Below are 19,467 nucleotides of genomic sequence, written 5' to 3' on the forward strand. Positions count from 1 at the left end.
GTTGCCCCCAACACCCTAGTATAGAGAGGTAATAAAAAAGTGCTGTATGAACTGGCAGGCCCATACCACATGATAAAAGTCTCCCCTGGGCTCCGGGCAGCGTAGACCCAGACCTTCCTTTTAGATATTTATAAGTCATCCCATAATGTTAAGTTCTACATGTCCTGGTAGTGAAAAACTCTTAAAGTCATTTTTCACTATGCAAAGCCTATCTCTTACATGGGATAACTTTGCAGTTGCCTTAATATATTTTATAAGTGTAATTTCCAAATGGGAAGAGATGACCAGTTCATGTTTGGCATCTTTGGAACTGGTGTGAACAGCTCTATATGTTCCTTAATTCGGGTTTTTGATTACAGTTTTAAAAATGCCACATTTATACAGTTGGCATTTATCTGCCCCTAGCCCTTTTGTGCCTGTACCCTGACTTGGGTCACTTGCCTGGGAGTAACTGACAGATGGTGAATTCCTCCTAGACAGTCACACAATAGAGGAAATAGGTGAGCCTGAGTTGGCCATCTCCAGGCAGGATGGGGTGGCGGAACTTAACATAGCCCCACTTATACCTGAATAGCCTGTGCTCTGCTTTCACACAAAGGGCTTAATGACCCTGCACTGTCACTTCAGCCAGCTTGGTGGCAGGGTGGGGGAGGCAGGCAATTCCTTGTAGTTCAAAGCCGCTGTCTAGAAGTTTCTCCTACATTCCAGAACCAGGATATTAAAGAAGAACCCCAGATACCACTGCTTAAGTATACTTCTGGACTTTGGATACTTAACAGAAAGAAGGACTGCTGTGCTGCTTCAAGGACTGCTATTCTGCTGGACTGGTGTCCTAAAGGAACTGCTGCCCTGCTGTGCTGCCCTGCTGCCCTCTTGCCTGGTAAAGGACTGGACCTCCAACTTCATTTAGAACTCGCGACCCCAGAGTGAGTCAAAGGGCTAGTCTACTGGCCTCCTGATCTGAGCCTCAAGGACATAAAAGGCTCCTCAACCAGCTCCTGGACACAGGTGCAGCAAGTTCCTGACCCCTAAGTGGGGCCTTTCAGGTCGTGGACCCTGTGTGTGGCTCATGGGCTCTTGAAATCAAGCTTTTAGTCTCTTTGCGACCATGAACGGGCCAAGTTGCAACAGAACCACGCCGTTTGCACCGAAATTCGGCATGAGCCGCTGCCACCATGTCTTTCTGCACAGCAAGCATCATTCGCCAGTGGAAGCTCCAGCTTGCCTGTCCGCGATGCCTGGCCTGTTCTTCGCCCAGCGCCAACCACTGCCTGCGACACTCTACTTGAGTCCAGCAACCCTCTCAAGTGCGAATTGGGGTCTGGCACAAAACTTGAGAAGGTAAAACTTAAATGGGACTAATCTGAGACTGCATCCGACCCGTGCCCCGTTGCGGTCGGCATGAACCTTTGACAGGGTCCAGTGCAACCAAATATCCGCAGTTGGTGCTTTCTGCCTTTAGGAGCTATTTTACAGTTTATTCTTTAAAAATTCATAAGTCTGATTCTACTGATTAGATATTTGGCATTGTGGTCTTGTTTTATTTATTAAATTAAGCTCTATTTATGTAGCCTGGTGTGGGATATTTTTCTGTGGTGTTTTCAGTATTTCACTGATTGAAGTGTTATACAAATGCTTCACACTTTGCCTCTAAGTTAAGCCTGACTGCTCTGTGTTTAGCTACCAGGGGGTTGAGCACAGGTCAATTTGGGGTTTGCTTACGCCTTACTCTGACTATGATTGTGATTGCTGCTTGACCAGGGCTCACACCCAAGTCCACCAGTAACCCGATTTCTAACACTTGTTGGTAAAACCACAATGAATGCCGATTTTACATCTTGCCAAGCAGTAGACCATGTGTACTCGCAAACATTTTCCTAGGCGCCTCAAAATTTGGTCTGTGGTGTGCCCAAGGGCCGCATTGATGGCAGCAGGGTGGTGGTTTGGTAGGTTGGCAGGCAGGTGATTATAGGGGAAGCGAAGCATGTACATCTAGTGGCAGAATTGTACAATGTGAAACCAAAAAACCTGGACTCAATCCTGGCCTACCCACTTGACGAAATTGCGTAATTGTAGGCAAATATTTTATTTCACTTAACATTCCTTTTTCTTCATTATTATTATATATAAGAGGACCTTGAAATACATGACTTCAGAATGTGTGCTGTATAAAACCTTCTCCTATGTTTGATTAAATAAACTTTACTGTTGTTCATGAATAATAGTAGCCCAGGCCACCAAAGGGGAGCACATAACCTACTTCCCTCTTAGTTCACTATTGGTTGGCACTATTGTCAGGGTGAAGGGGAGAGGCATGAATGTTTCTAAATTCATGTTAAAAAACTATCACTTAAAGAAAAAAACCAATCTCAATGCAATCCATCGATAATATGATGTATTAAGGTGAAAGTTTTGCAGTTTTTAATTTTTTAATTATGAAGAGATGTTATATTTGTATACATTTCTGCTAGGTAGCTTTAAAAATGAAGGTTTCTTTAAGTGGTGCAGAACACCCTAGTTACTGCCTTTGTTTTACACCAATTGACCTTTAAATTCATGCCTGCTAGTTTATTTAGTATATTTTTAATGTCAGAACTGAGTCAAGTAGACAGGAGCCCAGTGGTGCTGTGGAGCAGGGTGCCTCATGTAAAGGTCAGGAGGGCTGTATGCTGTGCCTGGACCATACTTTGAGTATCACTGCAGTAGACGTTCAGCCAACACTGATGGCTTGTTGTGCTCTGAAACTTACTTTTGGTATTATTTAAAGTTGGACTGCAAGTACCAGAATGCAACAAACAAACCACAGTTGTCCACAGTGCTTTGACAGAAACGGTACATAAAATCAATTTATTAACACATTTTCAGTTGTACGTGAAGAAAGGTTTTCCACAGGGGTATTTTAGTCAATACCCCCTGCATTCAAAAGAAAACTGAAGAAAATTCTGCAATCCCATTGAAAATAACACAAACTTGTGCAAGCACCAAGCACCAGACACAACACAATGAAGCTGCCATAAAAGTGTGGCACACTCACAGAGAGTGAAACCATCTCGCCATCAAAGTGTCCCAGACTCTGATTTTAAGGGGCCTGCATGCAAACAATTGAACATTGAAAGTATTATCTCAAAAACTGCTTGTAAAGTTATATTGTCTATGGAAAGAACAGGACTGGCTAAGAGGAAGGACCACTTAACATCCATACAAATGTTCTATTATAATGCACAATTAAAATGCTGCATGCTAGTGTGGTACTTGATTAAAATAAAATGGATAAAAAAGCCTCCAGATGCTGTATATTCATATAACAGAAACACGTTGCAAGTGCATGATCAGGGAGTGCACAGATGCCAGAGAAGAATCAGCTTAAGTAGCTTTGTTGAGACCCTTCAAGGGCTTTCAGCTGTGGTGCTGAGGTCTTTGAAGTCATTGAGGAATGCTGAAATGCCAGAATTTGAAAGCAATAAAGATCGAAGGAGGATGAGTTGCTGGTCATTTACTGTGAAGCCAGGAAAAAAGTTACTCCGCACAGAGGGGATAAAGTGAACTGTACAGGGTGGTCAAGTTTCTTAATAGTTATTGCTGATTTATGATTCCTGAACCGTACATACGAAGCTCATTCACTGTTTGGCCTACATATTGTTTTTACAGTTTTGGCATTGGCACTGAGTGACATAAATAATGCATGTTGAACCACATGTAAGATGCCGTGTTAAGGCTTTAGGTTCTTCTTGTAATATAACTTGTTGCTGAAAATGTTTCCATTGCATTTGTTACTGATTGCTACAGTTCACCTCTCACAATGAGAGCTCTTAGATAAGGATCTCTATGATAAGCATTGACTGGCGGTTTTAGAAAAACCTTTTGTAATTTTTCACAGGTGGATAGTAATGGGAATGTTTTAGCACTATGTTTTTGTAGTTAGGACTAACGGATGATAGTCAACCACAAATGGCATTCTGCCAGTTTCGTCTCTACTGTTGGTATTCCATATAAGTGCTTCCCCATTTTACTGCAAAGACTTGTTAATTTTTTGCTTTATGATTTGTAGATGATAGCATTTGAAATCATCTAGCAAGCTCCTGTAGATGTCCTTTACAAGTGTCCGCATTGTGGCCGATGCATCTTATTCTGAGGGCTTGGCTGTAGATGATGCTAAATTTAGTGTAGAGTCGCTGATAAAAAGCCCAGTTTAGATGCAAACGAGCATCTATAAGTTTTTGGTACTGAGCAATTAAAATTGTTTGTTCATAAACGGCGAATAGTGAATCTAGAAAAGCCAGATGGTGCTTCTTAGACGGTAGGATGAATACTGTTGACTTAAGCTGTAAATACATTGCATTCCATATGATAATTATGTTTCTTAGCCATACCAGTGGTTTGATGGTAGAAGTAGAAAGTATGTGGCCCTCTAGTTTGGCCATGGAGATATTTTCCTAGGATGGAGCCATTCGACTACCCATGGAAGTTCCTTGTATCTGCAGATAGTGTTTACCATTGAAGGTAAAATTGTTAGATTTAATGGTAACTCTTGCAAAGTTGGTAAGCACTTTGACTGATTAATGTTTCACAGTTCCTATCTAAGAGCTTCAATTAATGCCATAAGAACATTCTTATATAGTATTTTGGTATATAATGATGTAACACCAAATGTAGCTAGGAGATTATCATCATCAAATGTGAATATTTGGTTTAGTTTTTCAATATTCTGAAGAAAGTGACTTGTATCCTTAACAAATGATGGACGTTTCTGAACAGTGGGCTTAAGGTGCAGATCAACAAATATAGATAGTCTCTCAATAGCAGTATTATTGCCAGATATGATGGGATGGCCAGGATTGTTCTTTTTGTGAACTTTGGGAATAATATAAAATCCCTCAGGTCTTGGTTTACAATGAACAAGTACATCTAGATTTACGATTCTATACTTTACAACCCTACTCCTAACTTCTTTGTTTAAGTGTTCAGTGGGATCTGTTTCAAAAGGTTTAAAAGTGTTGGCTGGTATCCATTAGTTGTCTCATTGCCTCCATAATACGTTCACTGACTTTCATGGCAATCACTGTATCACCTTTGTTTGCTAGTTTTATAATGACATCCATTCTCTGTTGGAGGCAGTGGAGCGCTTATCTTTCTTCTGTGGTAATGTTTTCAAAAATCTTTTTAGGTATTGAGTCATGGATGTGTTTGCTGATGGATAAAATGTATGTATCAAGGACAGGATTTCTACCACATTTGGGAGTCCATGATTTGGGATGGTGGAACATTTTAAATGAATCGGGAAGGTACTTTGGCAGATCAACATCAGAGTTATTGTAAAGTACTCTGCAAGTCTGTATCTTCTCTGAAGTGATTTTAGGTTTCTTGCCATGTTGGCAGTGGTATGGCCCTGGGTTACAGGATTTAAATAGAGGCATTTGCTCAACAAGTTTATTTTGCCGGGTGATAAGAGCCCCCCCCCCCCGTTATGTCATTAACAGCCTCTGATGTCTGGAAAGGCTGTGGCTGGTTGATGCTGTGCAGTCTTTTTGTCTTATAAATCTCCTGTTCTTTTTACTCACAACACTTTCACTGTCAAACAGCTCTCTAAAAATAGAATGATTTATGAAGTGGTTAGATGGAAGAGGAGGTATATGAAATCTTAACATGTCTCTTGAGTTTTGCAGTTTTAATTTCAAAATCATTTCTGACTATCCCTTTTTTCATTCTACAATTCTCTGCACTGTGTGTGTCATTTCAGAATCACCTGTGGTGTTTTTTTTAAAACTCCCTGGTCTTTTTGTAGCATGGCTTAAAGCATCTGCATGTTTTGAATGCTTGAAGGTTTATAGTGTCAATCAAAATGCACTATTCATGTGAGTCCTTTCTAAAGTTCTTTTGGCACATATCTTAAAGGAAGAGCTACTGAACTCCGGAGAAATCTTCTGCCTGTACTGTTTAAAATCATTGCATCCAGATGGACTGAACATCACTGACCAAACCACCTGATTACTGCATACCTTTAGAGATGGGCTACCTTTATTCCACATTCTAAATGGAATCTTTATATATATATATATATATATATATATATATAGATATATATATATATAACACCATATATTCAGTGGCCCTGTTGAAGGCATACACCAAAATGTGTCGGCCATTATTACTTGCACATAAAATTTCTGGAGTGTAAATTAATCATTCGGTGAATCTCTGCAATTGCTTTGCCATTTTTTTTGATCCAACTAAAAATTGTCGGACTCCAGTGGAAATATTTATTTATGAGGCTGTCGTCTCAGGGTAGTTATAGTTTTTTGCTTTTCCATAGAATTTTTTTTTTTTGTGTTGCTAATAACCTTGGCCTATTTGAATAATCTCCACAAGACTTTCCTAAAAGGTGCTACATTTTGACTAGTTTGTGCATGGAAGGTTTTGGGTGATCTGTGAAGTGGTGGCAGAGATAAAAAGGGTGGTCCCAAAACTGAAAACCATCAGGCATTTTCCACAGACTTCTTAAGACAGGCTACAACTAAATCAGCTGAATGGAATTACACCACATTTAGCATAAAGCTAGATGCTGGTCGACAGATTGTGCTTTTTTTGATTTAGTGTAAATGCGTCCAGTAGTTTTTGAGAAATTTAGGGGCAAAAAATAATTGTATATTTTTGCACTTTGGCTCTCGAGAGTCTCTGAAACTGGAACCTTCTGATTGGCCCCGAGTCCTTTATTTTCCATTGAGCTATCATGCAAATAGTGTGATGTGTTGGGAATGAATTGTATGCCTCTCACATCAAGTGATCAACATGTTTCAGCTTACTAGTGACTAGAAAGGTTGTCAATTTTCTTCAGGACCTTCTGTACTACAGATCCCAAAAGAACCAGAAAAATCATTACCCACTAGAATCTTCAACTTATAGGTACATGGACTTCCTGGAACTTATGCCACCTTTACACAACTTGTAACGTTACAAACCTCTAGTGTGCATAAGGATCAAGATAAAACTCTGCGAAACAGTGACTGTGTCAGTCCATATCTGTCATTATTATCACATTTGTGCGGCCTGTACATCACTCCAGGCACATCATTTTAGCACACAACTTAAGGATCATCCGGACACAATAGTGTCCCAGACGTACATTCTCTTGTGGGCAGTAGTGGTCTATACCATACAAGAAAGAGTTGTAAAGTCAAATCGAACTTTTGCTTAATGAATGGCATGAAAGAAGGACTAATAGATGATTGCATTGATTAAAAGCCTTTAATCTTTGGAAAAAATAAAAATCTTAAAAATAGTGAAATATAACATTTTAAAACACTCCGAAGTGATGACAGAATCCTCAATTTCAAGAAAACTCTTTATATCAGGCGAGTGGACACATGGCCTCACTTTGGTTGTATAAAGTATGCAAGGTTGCCGTCAAACTGCTTGTTAGTCTTAGCCAGTGAAACTTTATGTTGAACTTTGCCATTGTAAATTAAAAACTGCAACTTACCTCTGATTTAGGAAGTATTAGCCCCATTACGCTGTAGGAGGAGCCGGGTACATCGCCTGAATAGTCTGTCACAGAAAACAAACAAAGCTTTAAGACCTGTGTCCTGCGTCAAGCCGGTCTTGTGGATGACTAACTAGCAGTTGTAAAATTAGAAAAAGTGCACAAAGATGTCTGTTTTGGCTGTGATACAAAATGATGTAGATAATAGGATGCCACAGACCATTACACTACATCCCACTAGGATCTGCCCCCTTTCCTATTGGGTTCTAAAGAAACATATATACTGCATTGAGACTGTGACGGATGTGTGCTAGTGCACGCATCTAAAAATGGCCAACAAAACTCTCTTCCCCCTTGCCCTATATCTAAATACTAACAGGCAGTGAAGGTAATAAATGATGATAAAACTCATCAGAGCCATACATATGCTTATACCTCACTGTGAAATTAATTATATAGAGCATACTTAGGAGACTTTGGCCTGTTTCTAATCATTTCAGTAGGCAGCTGTAATGCGTTATTCTGTACTGACTGATGGGATCCTTCCTACTACTGAAGATGTGAGTCCGAGGGTGCTCCAGATGTTACGGACTGCAAGGTCGCTGCTGTTTGTTGTGTGGTAAGGGTGGGCCAGGTGGTCAGAGTGGGCCTCTGGGTGCTAGTTTAGATGGGAAAGCAGGACTGCAAGGGTGGAAACTCAAATTTGTTGTAGTTGCTGATCTTGCCCTAAAGAATAGGGACATCTGGCTTCGCAGTTTCAGAGAGGGGGTTACACTGGTAAAACTTGCTGGTGGAGAGGAAAGTCTTTACCTGTGGCTAAGATGTTCTTGGCACTGTTGGTGCTGCTTTTGATGCAGTGGGTGAGCGCTGATCGTTTAGTACCTCTTATATGCTGAGGGTAGCGTCTGAGAACAGATTTTTATGTGCTCTTGTCAGTGTTGTCTTTAAATTGTCTCTATGTACTCCCAAGTTCCTTGCAGTGGCATTGGGTGAGCCTGTTCTCTAACATGTACCAGCTTCCTTACGGTCTGTTTATCCTGACATTGTTGACTTCGATTTGAGCCAGGTTTCCTTCGCAGGCGGTTATCTAAGCGTTGAAGTCGGAGGTGGATGTATGAAAGTTGTTGTGTTGAGATCAGTGGTGTAGGCATTCAGAGGACCAAGGTGCTTCTGAGATCTTGTTCAAACCCTCTGAGAAAGATTTGACAATTTTTTTTTTTGTGGCAGTGTTGGATGGGTATGCTGAAGTTGATGAGGATGTGGTGTGACTAGCTTGTCTGTGTGCACTTGTTATCCATTCAGCTGTTTTTGCTGTAGTTCTTTTCAGATATGGAAATCATTTGTAGGTTTTGGGTTATGGGATGCTCTCTTTTTCTCAACCCCTGCTTGACTGATCACCCTGAAACTTTGCCAAAAGAAACCAAGCAAAAAAATCTCTTTTTGGAAACTTTTGTGAAGGTTTGCCTATCTGCACCTAAGTATATATATATAGCCAGCCAGCCAGCCAGCCAGCCAGCCATTGAATTCCCTGAGAGTTATTAAAGGGCTTTGGCAGCCATCCAGTTTCTCTTCTAGTTGGAGATTGCTCAAAAAACCTTTGGGGTGACATTGTGTCTGGATATAGCGTTCTTTGCCAGAAGATCCGCAACCTCTTGGTCTATTAAGGTGGCCTGATCTTCTACAAACTGCAGTGGGTGTGGTGAAACCGGCTGTACCGTAGTACTGTAAGATTATTTTTGAAAACCATGGATGGTTTGCAAAACCCATGCATCTGACGTGATCCTTTTCCAATTGTGTTTGAACCATCCGAGCCTGCCGCCCAGTCTTAGTTGGGAAGAATTGCAGATCCCGACCTGCTTGGGCTTGGAACTGTACTCTGGAAGAGCCTTGGAAGTCCGTTCCCTGTATGTTCGGGTGTTGAAAAACTCTCCCTGGAAGGGCTGGTCCTGTGGTGCTTGAAGCCTTTGGGAGGGCTTTGGACGTAGAAGCGGCTGGTCGCGCGCCCTCTGCCATGGCCGGCCCCAATGATTTTTTTTGGGTGAAATATCTTTTTGATGGACGTTTTTGCTTTGTCCAGCAAGGTGAAATGGCAACAAATTTGCCTAGCTCCTTGATGAAAGGCTCCCCGAAAAGGCCTCCCTGCGATGCTAGGCCTGCCTTCGTAGAAGCCAGGTCACCTTGCTCTCGGTCGACCTTAAGGAGAAAGGAGTGCCATCTGTCGGTTGAGAAAACACAGTTGGCATAGCCCAGAAAAATGACTGCCGTTTGGGCACAGCCTGATAGTGTCTCTTTGGAAACTGGAGTGCAGTGGCTATAGCTTCCTCTGCCAAGTCTAGGTTCTTAAGCAGAGGACCGCTCACGTCAAGCAGTTAATCTTAGCGGGAGGGCCAAGACCTATCAATCCCTTTCTTGGGGTCTTTGATATATTTCTGCATGAAGGTGGCCATGTGGGGGTCCAGTTCGGAAATGAGGGTCACCTTTTCAGGGAGGGCCGAGCGCGGGCCTTCAGCCTTGGGACATGCCCTGACCTATTTACCCAGGGGTTTGCGAAGGCGGCTAGCCACATACTGAGCCACTGTGTCCATAGGGGACCACTCCAATGAGCTGGGTGTATCAGATCCTCTGGCTTTAACTTCTCCCTTATGGGTTCTTGGGCATTGGGATCCTCTAATGGAGAGGGGTGCCATGGACGGGACGGTCCCACCTCGTCCAGTGCGTCACTGTCATCTGAAAGCAGAGGTACCTCCAATTGCCTTGTGGTCTGTCGTCCACTGAAGGCTCTGGTCTAGTGAAGGCTTTTTGAGGGACTCACATTCCTCTATATCCATGGGCTTTTCGCCCTTATGTTTCTCGGGTGGGCGCTTCAAGAGGGGTACCCCTGTGAGGAAAGTGTCCATTGAACTATTTATAGGTATAGGGCAAGCGCAGGCTAGCTCACGCAGGAGGTGCTCCAAAGGTTCCACTGCCGCTGCCACTGCATAAAGGCATCTACAGCCTGATAAATCTCATCATCTATGGAGAGCACCTTCTATATATTCTTCTGCCATACTAGTCAATGTGTGACCTGCTGTTAGCAAAGGGTGACCAGAGGCGCAGTAAAGGACTTTTCGGGTTACCTAGGGCAGCTTTTGATGCTAGGTGAAGTAGCCGGTCTTAACAGCGCTAACCGCTCGCTGGGTTTTGTCCATGGGGCCCACTCACTCTATTGGAATCTGCAGGGCAATAAGGACAGCAATCACCTGGGCTGGGCCTCTAGGCAGTATGAGGGCACGAGGAGCGCTTTTCAACCGATATGTTCGACGGGCGCCTAAAACTGCCTATCAGCTTACTTAATCACTGGCACTTAGGCCCTCAGCAAACAGCGTTCAACAGAGCCTTAACATTGATGCCGGCAGCAATGTGGCGGTGCTGCGGGTGCAGCAGTACCCATCGCACTTTCCACTGCCTGCAATTCGGGCAGAGGAAAGTACAACAGGGCTGTCCATGGGGCCCCCAGCACCCCCCCTATCGCCAGCCTTTGAATGGCGGTGCTATCGCTGGCGGAAAGGGGACTCGTAATCCCCAGGGCAGCGCTGCAAGCGGCACTGCCCTGGCAGATGGACACCGCTGCGGCAGCCTGGCAGTGTCAGCAGTCCGACCGTGGCAACTCCGCCACGGTCGTAATGTGGCAGTCCGACCACCACTGCGAGTCTGGCGGTCTTCTTAAGACTGCCGGCTTGTAATGAAGACCTTAGTGCTGTATAAATGCGGACCCATGGATCGGGGGCATCAGGCATCCAGGTGGCTCGGGGAAGAAAGGAAAACAGACACGTTTGTCAGTTTCTGGAAACTGACAGACTCACTTCTGAGCCTTTCGGAACGCTCACAATGCCCCTAGCGGCAGGAAAGCCTCACGTGCACTTGCGACCCTGAGGCTTTGTTCAATCACGATACGAGTAGTTCGTATTCGATTAAAGTTGAAGCTGCTGGAATAAAATAAATAAAGAAAGAAAGGCATAATCCTCTCATCCGGTACTGACATAGAATTAAAGGTTACAGTAATCTTATAGTTAGGTGAAAATATCAGTTAAAACTAAATGTTTAAAGTATAAAAATCACGGACATTCACCAGGCATAGTAAAATGAAGAAACTGTAACTCGTGCCCAGGCATGCAATGTTATCATCTGTGTTGTAGTTTCAGATGTCATTTGTTGTGTTATTCGTGATGTTATACAACGGGTCATGAGAGATGTAGGATGTCAGGTTATAAGCAGAGCATGGGAAGAGTGCCAGTGACACTCCTGCAGTGTTTCTTTAGCGATTCTGTTTTAAACTGTATTTCAAAAAAAGGTAAAATTTTGTGGGTTATTGGCTTAACAATTTTTCCATTTTAATCACAATCCGGGGTATGTATACTGTGCGTAATCACTTGACTTTGTATTGGACAGACAGATCAATCTGCAAGAACACATAAATACACTAGCTAGAAGAGCACAGTACCAACTGAAACCCCTCACAGCTGGAAATCCTTAAAGATAACACCCAAACCTCTAGTGCTCTGAACCTTGATACTGGCTGTCTCAGAAGGTCAACCCTACCTTAGAACCATAGACCCTCTGTTGCTGGAAATACTGGCCTTCAAAAAAGAAAGAACTAGAAAACAATCCTCAGAAAATGCACCCAGGATTTGGAACGCCACCCCTTCGGAATCAGAACTTTACTTGACTACCAAATCAAGAAGAACTGCCGAACATAATGTTCCAGTTCTGTTTCTTACTAGAGCAGTGCTCCTCTCTCCTGTCCTTCCAGACCAGTCTCTACTGGGTCTCCTGATTCTGGACAGTATTAGAACACTTTAATCCTAGCATTAGCCAAGTATATTTACATAGGATCTTTTCCTTTATCTGCCTGATGTTCTCTGTGTCTTATATGTTTTATAGTGTAATCAGCGAACAGATGTCACTATGATTGGTAAAGTGTTCTGTCATAGTTTTAGGTCTGTGAATGAATGTGCCATTTGTATAGCACAAACCCAACCAAAGGCAGCAGAGATTGTACAGGGGCAAAGGCAACCTGATTTGAGGTAGCCGATGTTTAGTCTCTAAATACACCATGGTATAGAGTTCTTTAAAAAAGTGTATCATCAACACTTTCCTGAATTAGACAAGGGTTACTTGGGTGTTGTTCTAGATCCTGGGTGCAGACGGGAAAATATCTGTTGCCTTGCTTTTGTTTCTTTGTTACACTTATTTTCGACCAGTCTGACTGTTTGTGCTTAGAACACTAGCAGAGATGGCGTTCGTGTTTACCAGATAAATGAGGGGGGGGGGGTGCCAGGTGTGACAGTTTTTTTTTATAAATAATGCAAGTTTTTTTAAGATGGTGCAGGCAGAACCAGTTAAGCTGCATAAAGATGCTTCAGTAGAGAGAGCTGGTACCAGGCTGCTTGGTTTTCCCCTGTAAAACCACAAATAAATGTGTGTCTCCTAAAGAGGCAACATTTACACCTCAGGTGTCTAATCTATGTAACTAGCATTGCATTACTGATATTGTTTTTGTTTTTCAGTGCACAGCGCAAAATAAGGCACGTGCTTGAATTATCTAGGACTGCTAATAGTTACTTGTGGTATATTCTGTCCTATTGTTTTCAACTCCTTTATGTCATTACAGATAGATACCAACAATGGCCAAATCGGTCTCTTGACTATTCGCTAATAGGAACAGCCAAGTCACAACAGCTACCACTCTGAACTATCACACAAGTTGCCACAGACTTTTTGTCGCCTCATAAGTGAGGTGCATCTTGAGTTCCTTAGACGTAGTCGGCAAGTTTGACTCAAAACAGCTAAAAAGCGGGAGCTGAATGGTTGTTCCATGTCTGTGCTGTGCACCACAGTGGTGCCCAACAATATTTGTTCGGGCTTGAGAATTATTTTTATGGTTTGAAATTAAATACGAAATGAACAGAAACATGAATATATTTTTTCTAGTGCCCGGTCGAAGATTAATCTGTTTTTTTTCTTCCCCAGTCATGGTTGCATATGGTGCAGCAGACCGAGCAGCTTAGCCGAATAATGAAATCCCATGCAGAGGACCTAAACTCGGGACCGCTTCACAGACTTACCATGATGATCAAAGATAAGCAACAAGTGAAGAAGAGTTATGTGACCATTCATCAGCAAATCGAGGCCGAGATGTACAAGGTACCTTGTTAAACGTTTGAATGCATTTCACATGTGTAATTACATAAAAGGAAATTAACCAATATGTTGTTGAAATAGCTTTAAATTAAGACGTCCCTTCTGCAGTAAATATCTAATTCCTTGAAGAGAGATCCGTATTTATGGAAATACATTTCATATAATTTTAAGGTTTATAAGTTCAGAAAAAGGCCACTACGTAATACAGTAGTGTTATTTTTCAGAATTTTCTGATCTCTTTCTGTGTGCAAACATAGGGAAACCGCAGTCATGATCAAGTAGTAGGACTGCAGTCTGCTTCCTTTAGCGCTATTAAATAACATAAACTATATCTAATACTGCATATGAAAACCCGTTGTTTTAACTAGACATCTTTTTTGTGTGTCAAAGTGTAGCTTCAGTAGGTCCTGTTTTGACGGTGAGACCGGTTTCAAGGCGTGTTGACACTTTATTTGGCGTGGGGCAAAATTCTCAGTACTTTGGCTTGCTGTTTTACTTTTGTTTTATGGCGATGCTCTTCATCCGAGATTACAAGAAACTTCTTTCCTTCAGATTACAATAAAAAAAATCTTTTATAATGCACTTTGTGCCACAGCCGTTTTAGCCTTGTGTATGTTTGTGGTATTTATATTGCCCAAACCTAGCCAAAGGCAGCAGAGTACTTTACACAGTCAAAGGCAAGGATGTAGTCAACACATGTCTTGAGAAGTAGCTGGTTTGTAGACTGTAACACCAAGTGGTGTAGTGTCTTTAAAGAAGTGCATCCTCAACTCTTTCTTGAATTTGGAGCAAGATTGGGGTGGTCCTGATGCATACAAGGATTTTTGTTGATTACCCATGTACAAGCCTTCTTCTCTAAGGTCAGATCAGCTGGCCGCTCAGCTTCAGACTGTTCTGTGTCAGAATTGTACAGACATCCCTCTGAAGGTAGCTCAAAAGAAGGATGTGTTGTATTGAGGATGCATTTTGCAAGAGACCCTTAACTGTGTCTCCTGCTGTTCAAGACCCAGGACCAGATCTTTATGAGGTCTGAATGATTTTCCATAAGGTCTAATTTACTGTTTACTCTTTCACTGAAACCTTTATTTTTTGTTAAAGCAGCTCACAAAAACAGACCTTAGTTCATCTGTCTCATTCTGGTATGACGTACTGTGCACTTGCAGCTTTACTCTTGCAGAGAGGACATTTTTCCCAACTCTTCAGTATTCTGAGGCTTTTGTAGCGATCTCCCTACTATTTATAGTTGCTCTGCAACCTTTGGTTTGTGTTTTATGAGACAGCCAAGGATATTTATGCATGTTTTATTGTGTTAGTGATATTTGAAGAGTGCAGAGCCTGGACTTGAATGATGGCAGAGCGCTATATGGACTCGTGTGGCCCATGTTTGGGATAGCAAGGGTATGTGTGGATATTTACAAAGCACGTCAACCTGACAAACAATTGTGTAGTGCTTTGGAGTCTCTTGCATCTTCATGCTCGTCTTCAGAGGAGGTCAGCAATCAACAACTTAGACTAGTAACTTCTTTGACTGGTCAGTTTCAATTACAGCTTCTACTCTAACTCATTTCAAATGTCCTTTCCATTATCACCCATACATTACAGGCCACTTACTAGCTACTCAGATGCTTGCTCTTCATGATCTTCTCTCTTATCGTTTTTGTGTCTGTTTATTTTTGGTCACACCCTTGCATACTATTTGTTGTAAACATGTGCCATAAGATGTATTCCCAAGCTTTAAGAAGCATATGTAAGAATTATTGATCCCCTTAACTAAATGCTTACAGTACGATGTGGTGTTCTGATCCTCACTGCAGAGGTCTTGTAATGCTTACATTTCTCCTTGTGGCCCGAATTTACGTCAGAAATTGGTACCAGGTTTTATTGCCTTAGCTGTTCATGAGATATTAGCTGTATTAAAAAGACGGAATATGCAGCATATATAAAAAAAAAAATGAAACAACTAAAGGGAAAAGGAGAGAATAAAAATTGATTAAAACATAGGTTAATAAAAGGCATTAGAGATTTGTTTTCAGAAGTTCAACATGTGCTACATAGAAGTACAAAGGAAAGAATGATTGCAAATTATAAAAGTCATTCAGCGCTTCCTATTGATATAGCCATAATCTTCCTCTTTCTGACAGTAGATACATTCTTTGAATTTCAAGGGCTCCGAATATGTTATCATTTTTCCTTTATGGATAACATTAAAAGGGCAAGGCTGTATTGAACCTTAACTTGTGATAAGGTCTTTCAAACTTTGTCATAAGACTAAGAAGTATTTTTTATTCTGCTGTTGATGTGGCTATTTCCTGCAAAATATGGATTTTGGTCCCATTCCAAATAAGATGTTTCATACAAACTGACAAGACCGTTAAAAATATGTATATTAGGACAAAGAGAAATGACTCCTATACGTTTAGAGTTCGATGTAGAAATTTCTTTTTTTCTTTCATATCAAAAGGCTGTTTGTATATTGACTGAAGATACCCAAAGGTTTTGAGAGCCAGTATTTGACGTAAACCATCCTATCATCACCGTAAATTGTCTCAGGAATACTGAAAATGTGTAGAATATTATGTTGATTTCATTGTCCAAAATCTTCTGTAAGTCTTTTAGAATCTTTGACCACTTCCTCCAGTTTGGATATTTTGCTAGACGTATCCAAACTTCTTCTATAGCTTCAGAATTAGATAAAGGTTGAGTAAGTTTTATCTGCCAGTAGAATTATCAAGTTCATTCATGTCTACATAATATCAGAAGATGGAAAGTGTATTCCCGAATTAAATTGCCACAGCTGGCTATGTGCAACATCAGCTTGCAAATATTAATATATCTCGTTGTTCTTCCCATTGGAGGCCTGGAATTAATTTGTTTTAAAAACAAGAAGTATTCCCGAAGGCTGCAGGCACCCACTTTTAAAAATAACAATTGAATTGGAAACATATACATATAATATGTGATTACATATTAGTTTCACTCTTGTTAATTAAATAGTTATTCAATATATCTCAAATTGAAGGAATATGGTGTCGAAAATATAAAGGTATTTGCTTTGTAATGCTTCATCTCACCTGCATAAACCTTTGATAGAATGAATGATATACCTTCTGTGAGGATAAGAAAATACACACTATACACAATGTTCAGCAACATGAAATAGAACACAGCAGGTCTCTTTTTATGTAGTGTGGCATGTATTTAGGAAAAGAAAGGTAACCCCCATAATCCATTGTTATTGCAGATAACAAGCATGGCTTAGTTCAAATCTCGCTTACATTTAATGAATTTGGACAACGGCATGGTGAATCTCACCTGCTATCTTGGTTTCGGGGCTGGATGTTATTAGAGGAGGTAGTCTTGAAGAGCTGCTAGCTACATTTTCACCTCTTTGTATGGGTGCCTCCATAGTACCTATCTGAGCATGAAAAATTCGTTAAATTTCTATTTTAGGGTATAGGTCTTCCTTACACCCATACACATGTTGCGACACTCCTGTGTCAATAACTATAACCCAAATCTGTCTGTTTCATAGCACATATTTACTCTCTATCATGTTCTTTGGTAGATTTACCTTTAACCCCTTCACTGCCAGGCCTTTTCACCTCCTGTGCCGAGCCTTTTCTTGGCTATTTGGGGCAGGTCACGTTTAGGCCCTCTTAACTTTTTCTCCACATAAGCTACCCATGCCAAATTTGCGTCCTTGTTTTCCAACATCCTAGGGATTCTAGAGGTACCCAGACTTTGTTGGTTTCCCTGAAGGAAACCAAGAAATTAGCAAAATACAGCGAAAAGTTTGTTTAAAACAACAACAAAAAATGGGGAAAAGGGCTGCAGAAGAAGGCTTGTGGTTTTTTCCCTGAAAATAGCATCAACAAAGGGTTTGCGGTGGTAAAATCATCATCTTCCCAGCTTTCAGGAATAGGCAGACTTAAATTAGAAAACCCCATTTCTTAACACAATTTTGACATTTTAATGGGACATACCCTATTTTTAAATTATTTTGTGTTTTCAGCCTCCTTCCGGTTAGTGACAGAAATGGGTGTGAAACCAGTGCTGGATCCCAGAAAGCTAAACCTTTCTGAAAAGTAGACAAAATTCTGAAGGGATCATTTGTGTAGATCCTACAAGTGTTTCCTACAGAAAATAACAGCTGAAGTAAAAGAATATTGAAATTGAGGTAAAAAAACTGCAATTTTTCTCCACATTTTACTCTGTAACTTTTTCCTGCGATGTCAGATTTTTGAAAGCAATATACCTTTACGTCTGCTGGACTCTTCTGGTTGCGGGGATATATAGGGCTTGTAGGTTCACCAGGAACACTAGGAACCCAGAGCCAATAAATCAGTTGCACCTTGTAACTGGTTTTCATTCTATACCGGGTATACAGCAATTAATTTGCTGAAATATAAAAAGTGAAAAACAGGTACCAAGAAAATCTTTGTATTTCCAAAATGGGCACAAGATAAGGTGTTGAGAAGCAGTGGTTATTTGCACATCTCTGAATTCTGGGGTGCCCATACTAGCATATGAATTACAGGGCATTTCTCAAATCGAAATCTTTTTCACACACTGTCTTACATTTGGAAGGAAAAAATTGTAGAGAAAGACAAGGAGCAATAACTCTTGTTTTGCTATTCTGTGTTCCCCCAAGTCTCCCGATAAAAATGGTACCTCACTTGCGTGGGTAGGCCTAATGCTCGTGACAGGATACACAAAATGGACACATCACATTTTTACATTGAAATCGGACATGTTTTTTGCAAAGTGCTTAGCTGTAGATTTTGGCCTCTAGCTAGGCTGGCACTTAGGGAAACCTACCAAATCTGCACATTTCTGAAAACAAGACATCTAGAGGAATCCAAGATGGGGTGACTTGTGGGCTCTGACAAGGTTCTGTTACCCAGAATCCTTTGCAAACCTCAGAAGTTGGCCAAATAAACACTTTTTCCCCTCATTTCGGTGACAGAAAGTTCTGGAATCTGAGAGGAGCCACAAATTTCCTTCCACACAGCGTTCCCCCCAAGTCTCCCGATAAAAATGGTACCTCACTTGTGTGGGTAGGCCAAGCGCCCCTGACAGGAAATGCCCCAAAACACAACGTGGACACATCACATTTTCAGAAAGAAAACAGAGCTGTTCTTGCAAAATGTTTAGCTGTGGATTAAGGCCTCTAGCTCAGTCGCCACCTACGGAAACCTACCAAACCTGCCGTTTTTTTAAAATTACTAGACACCTAGGGGAATCCAAGATGGGGTGACTTGTGGGGCTCTGACCAAGTTCTGTTACCCAGAATCCTTTGCAAACCTCAAAATTTGGCCAAAAAACACTTTTCCCTCTCATTTCGGTGACAGAAAATTCTGGAATCTGAAAGGAGCCACAAATTTCCTTTCACCCAGCGTTCCCCCAAGTCTCCGGATAAAATTGATACCTCACTTGTGTGGGTGGACCAGGTGCCTGCAACAGAAAAATGCCAAAAACCTGTAGGCATTGAGGGGATATTACAGTGAGTTGATAAGCACATATTTTTCTTTTATACATCTTTTAGGCTGACTCTGCTTTGGGGACCCACACAAGTGAGGTATCATTTTACTTGGGAGACTGAGGGGAACGCTGGGTGGTAGGAAATGTGGCCGCAGCGGTGATCATACAAAGAAAAGCGATGATTTTAAGCAAATTTTGAGGTTTGCAGAGGAGTCTGGGTAAGAAAATGTTGGGGGATCCAGGGAAGCCACACCTCCTTGGACTCCTTGGGTTGTCTATTTTTAAAACCTGTCTGAGTTTGGTAGGTTTCCCTAGATGAAGGCCGCACC

At 41.4% G+C, this 19,467-nt stretch overlaps 1 protein-coding gene across 2 annotated transcripts in view; it reads left to right on the forward strand.

Annotated features, from left to right (window-relative positions):
* The window catches only part of FER (FER tyrosine kinase), a 772,263-nt gene that overhangs the window by 62,088 nt on the left and 690,708 nt on the right, over positions 1 to 19,467 (forward strand). For both annotated transcript variants that reach the window (XM_069226363.1, XM_069226371.1), the window contains exon 3: positions 13,487 to 13,660. In XM_069226363.1, the coding sequence (XP_069082464.1) occupies positions 13,487 to 13,660 (174 nt within the window). The remainder of the gene's footprint in view (positions 1 to 13,486; positions 13,661 to 19,467) is intronic.

The sequence above is a fragment of the Pleurodeles waltl genome, chromosome 1_1 (assembly GCF_031143425.1).
Source record: "Pleurodeles waltl isolate 20211129_DDA chromosome 1_1, aPleWal1.hap1.20221129, whole genome shotgun sequence".
Taxonomy (NCBI): Eukaryota; Metazoa; Chordata; class Amphibia; order Caudata; family Salamandridae; genus Pleurodeles; species Pleurodeles waltl.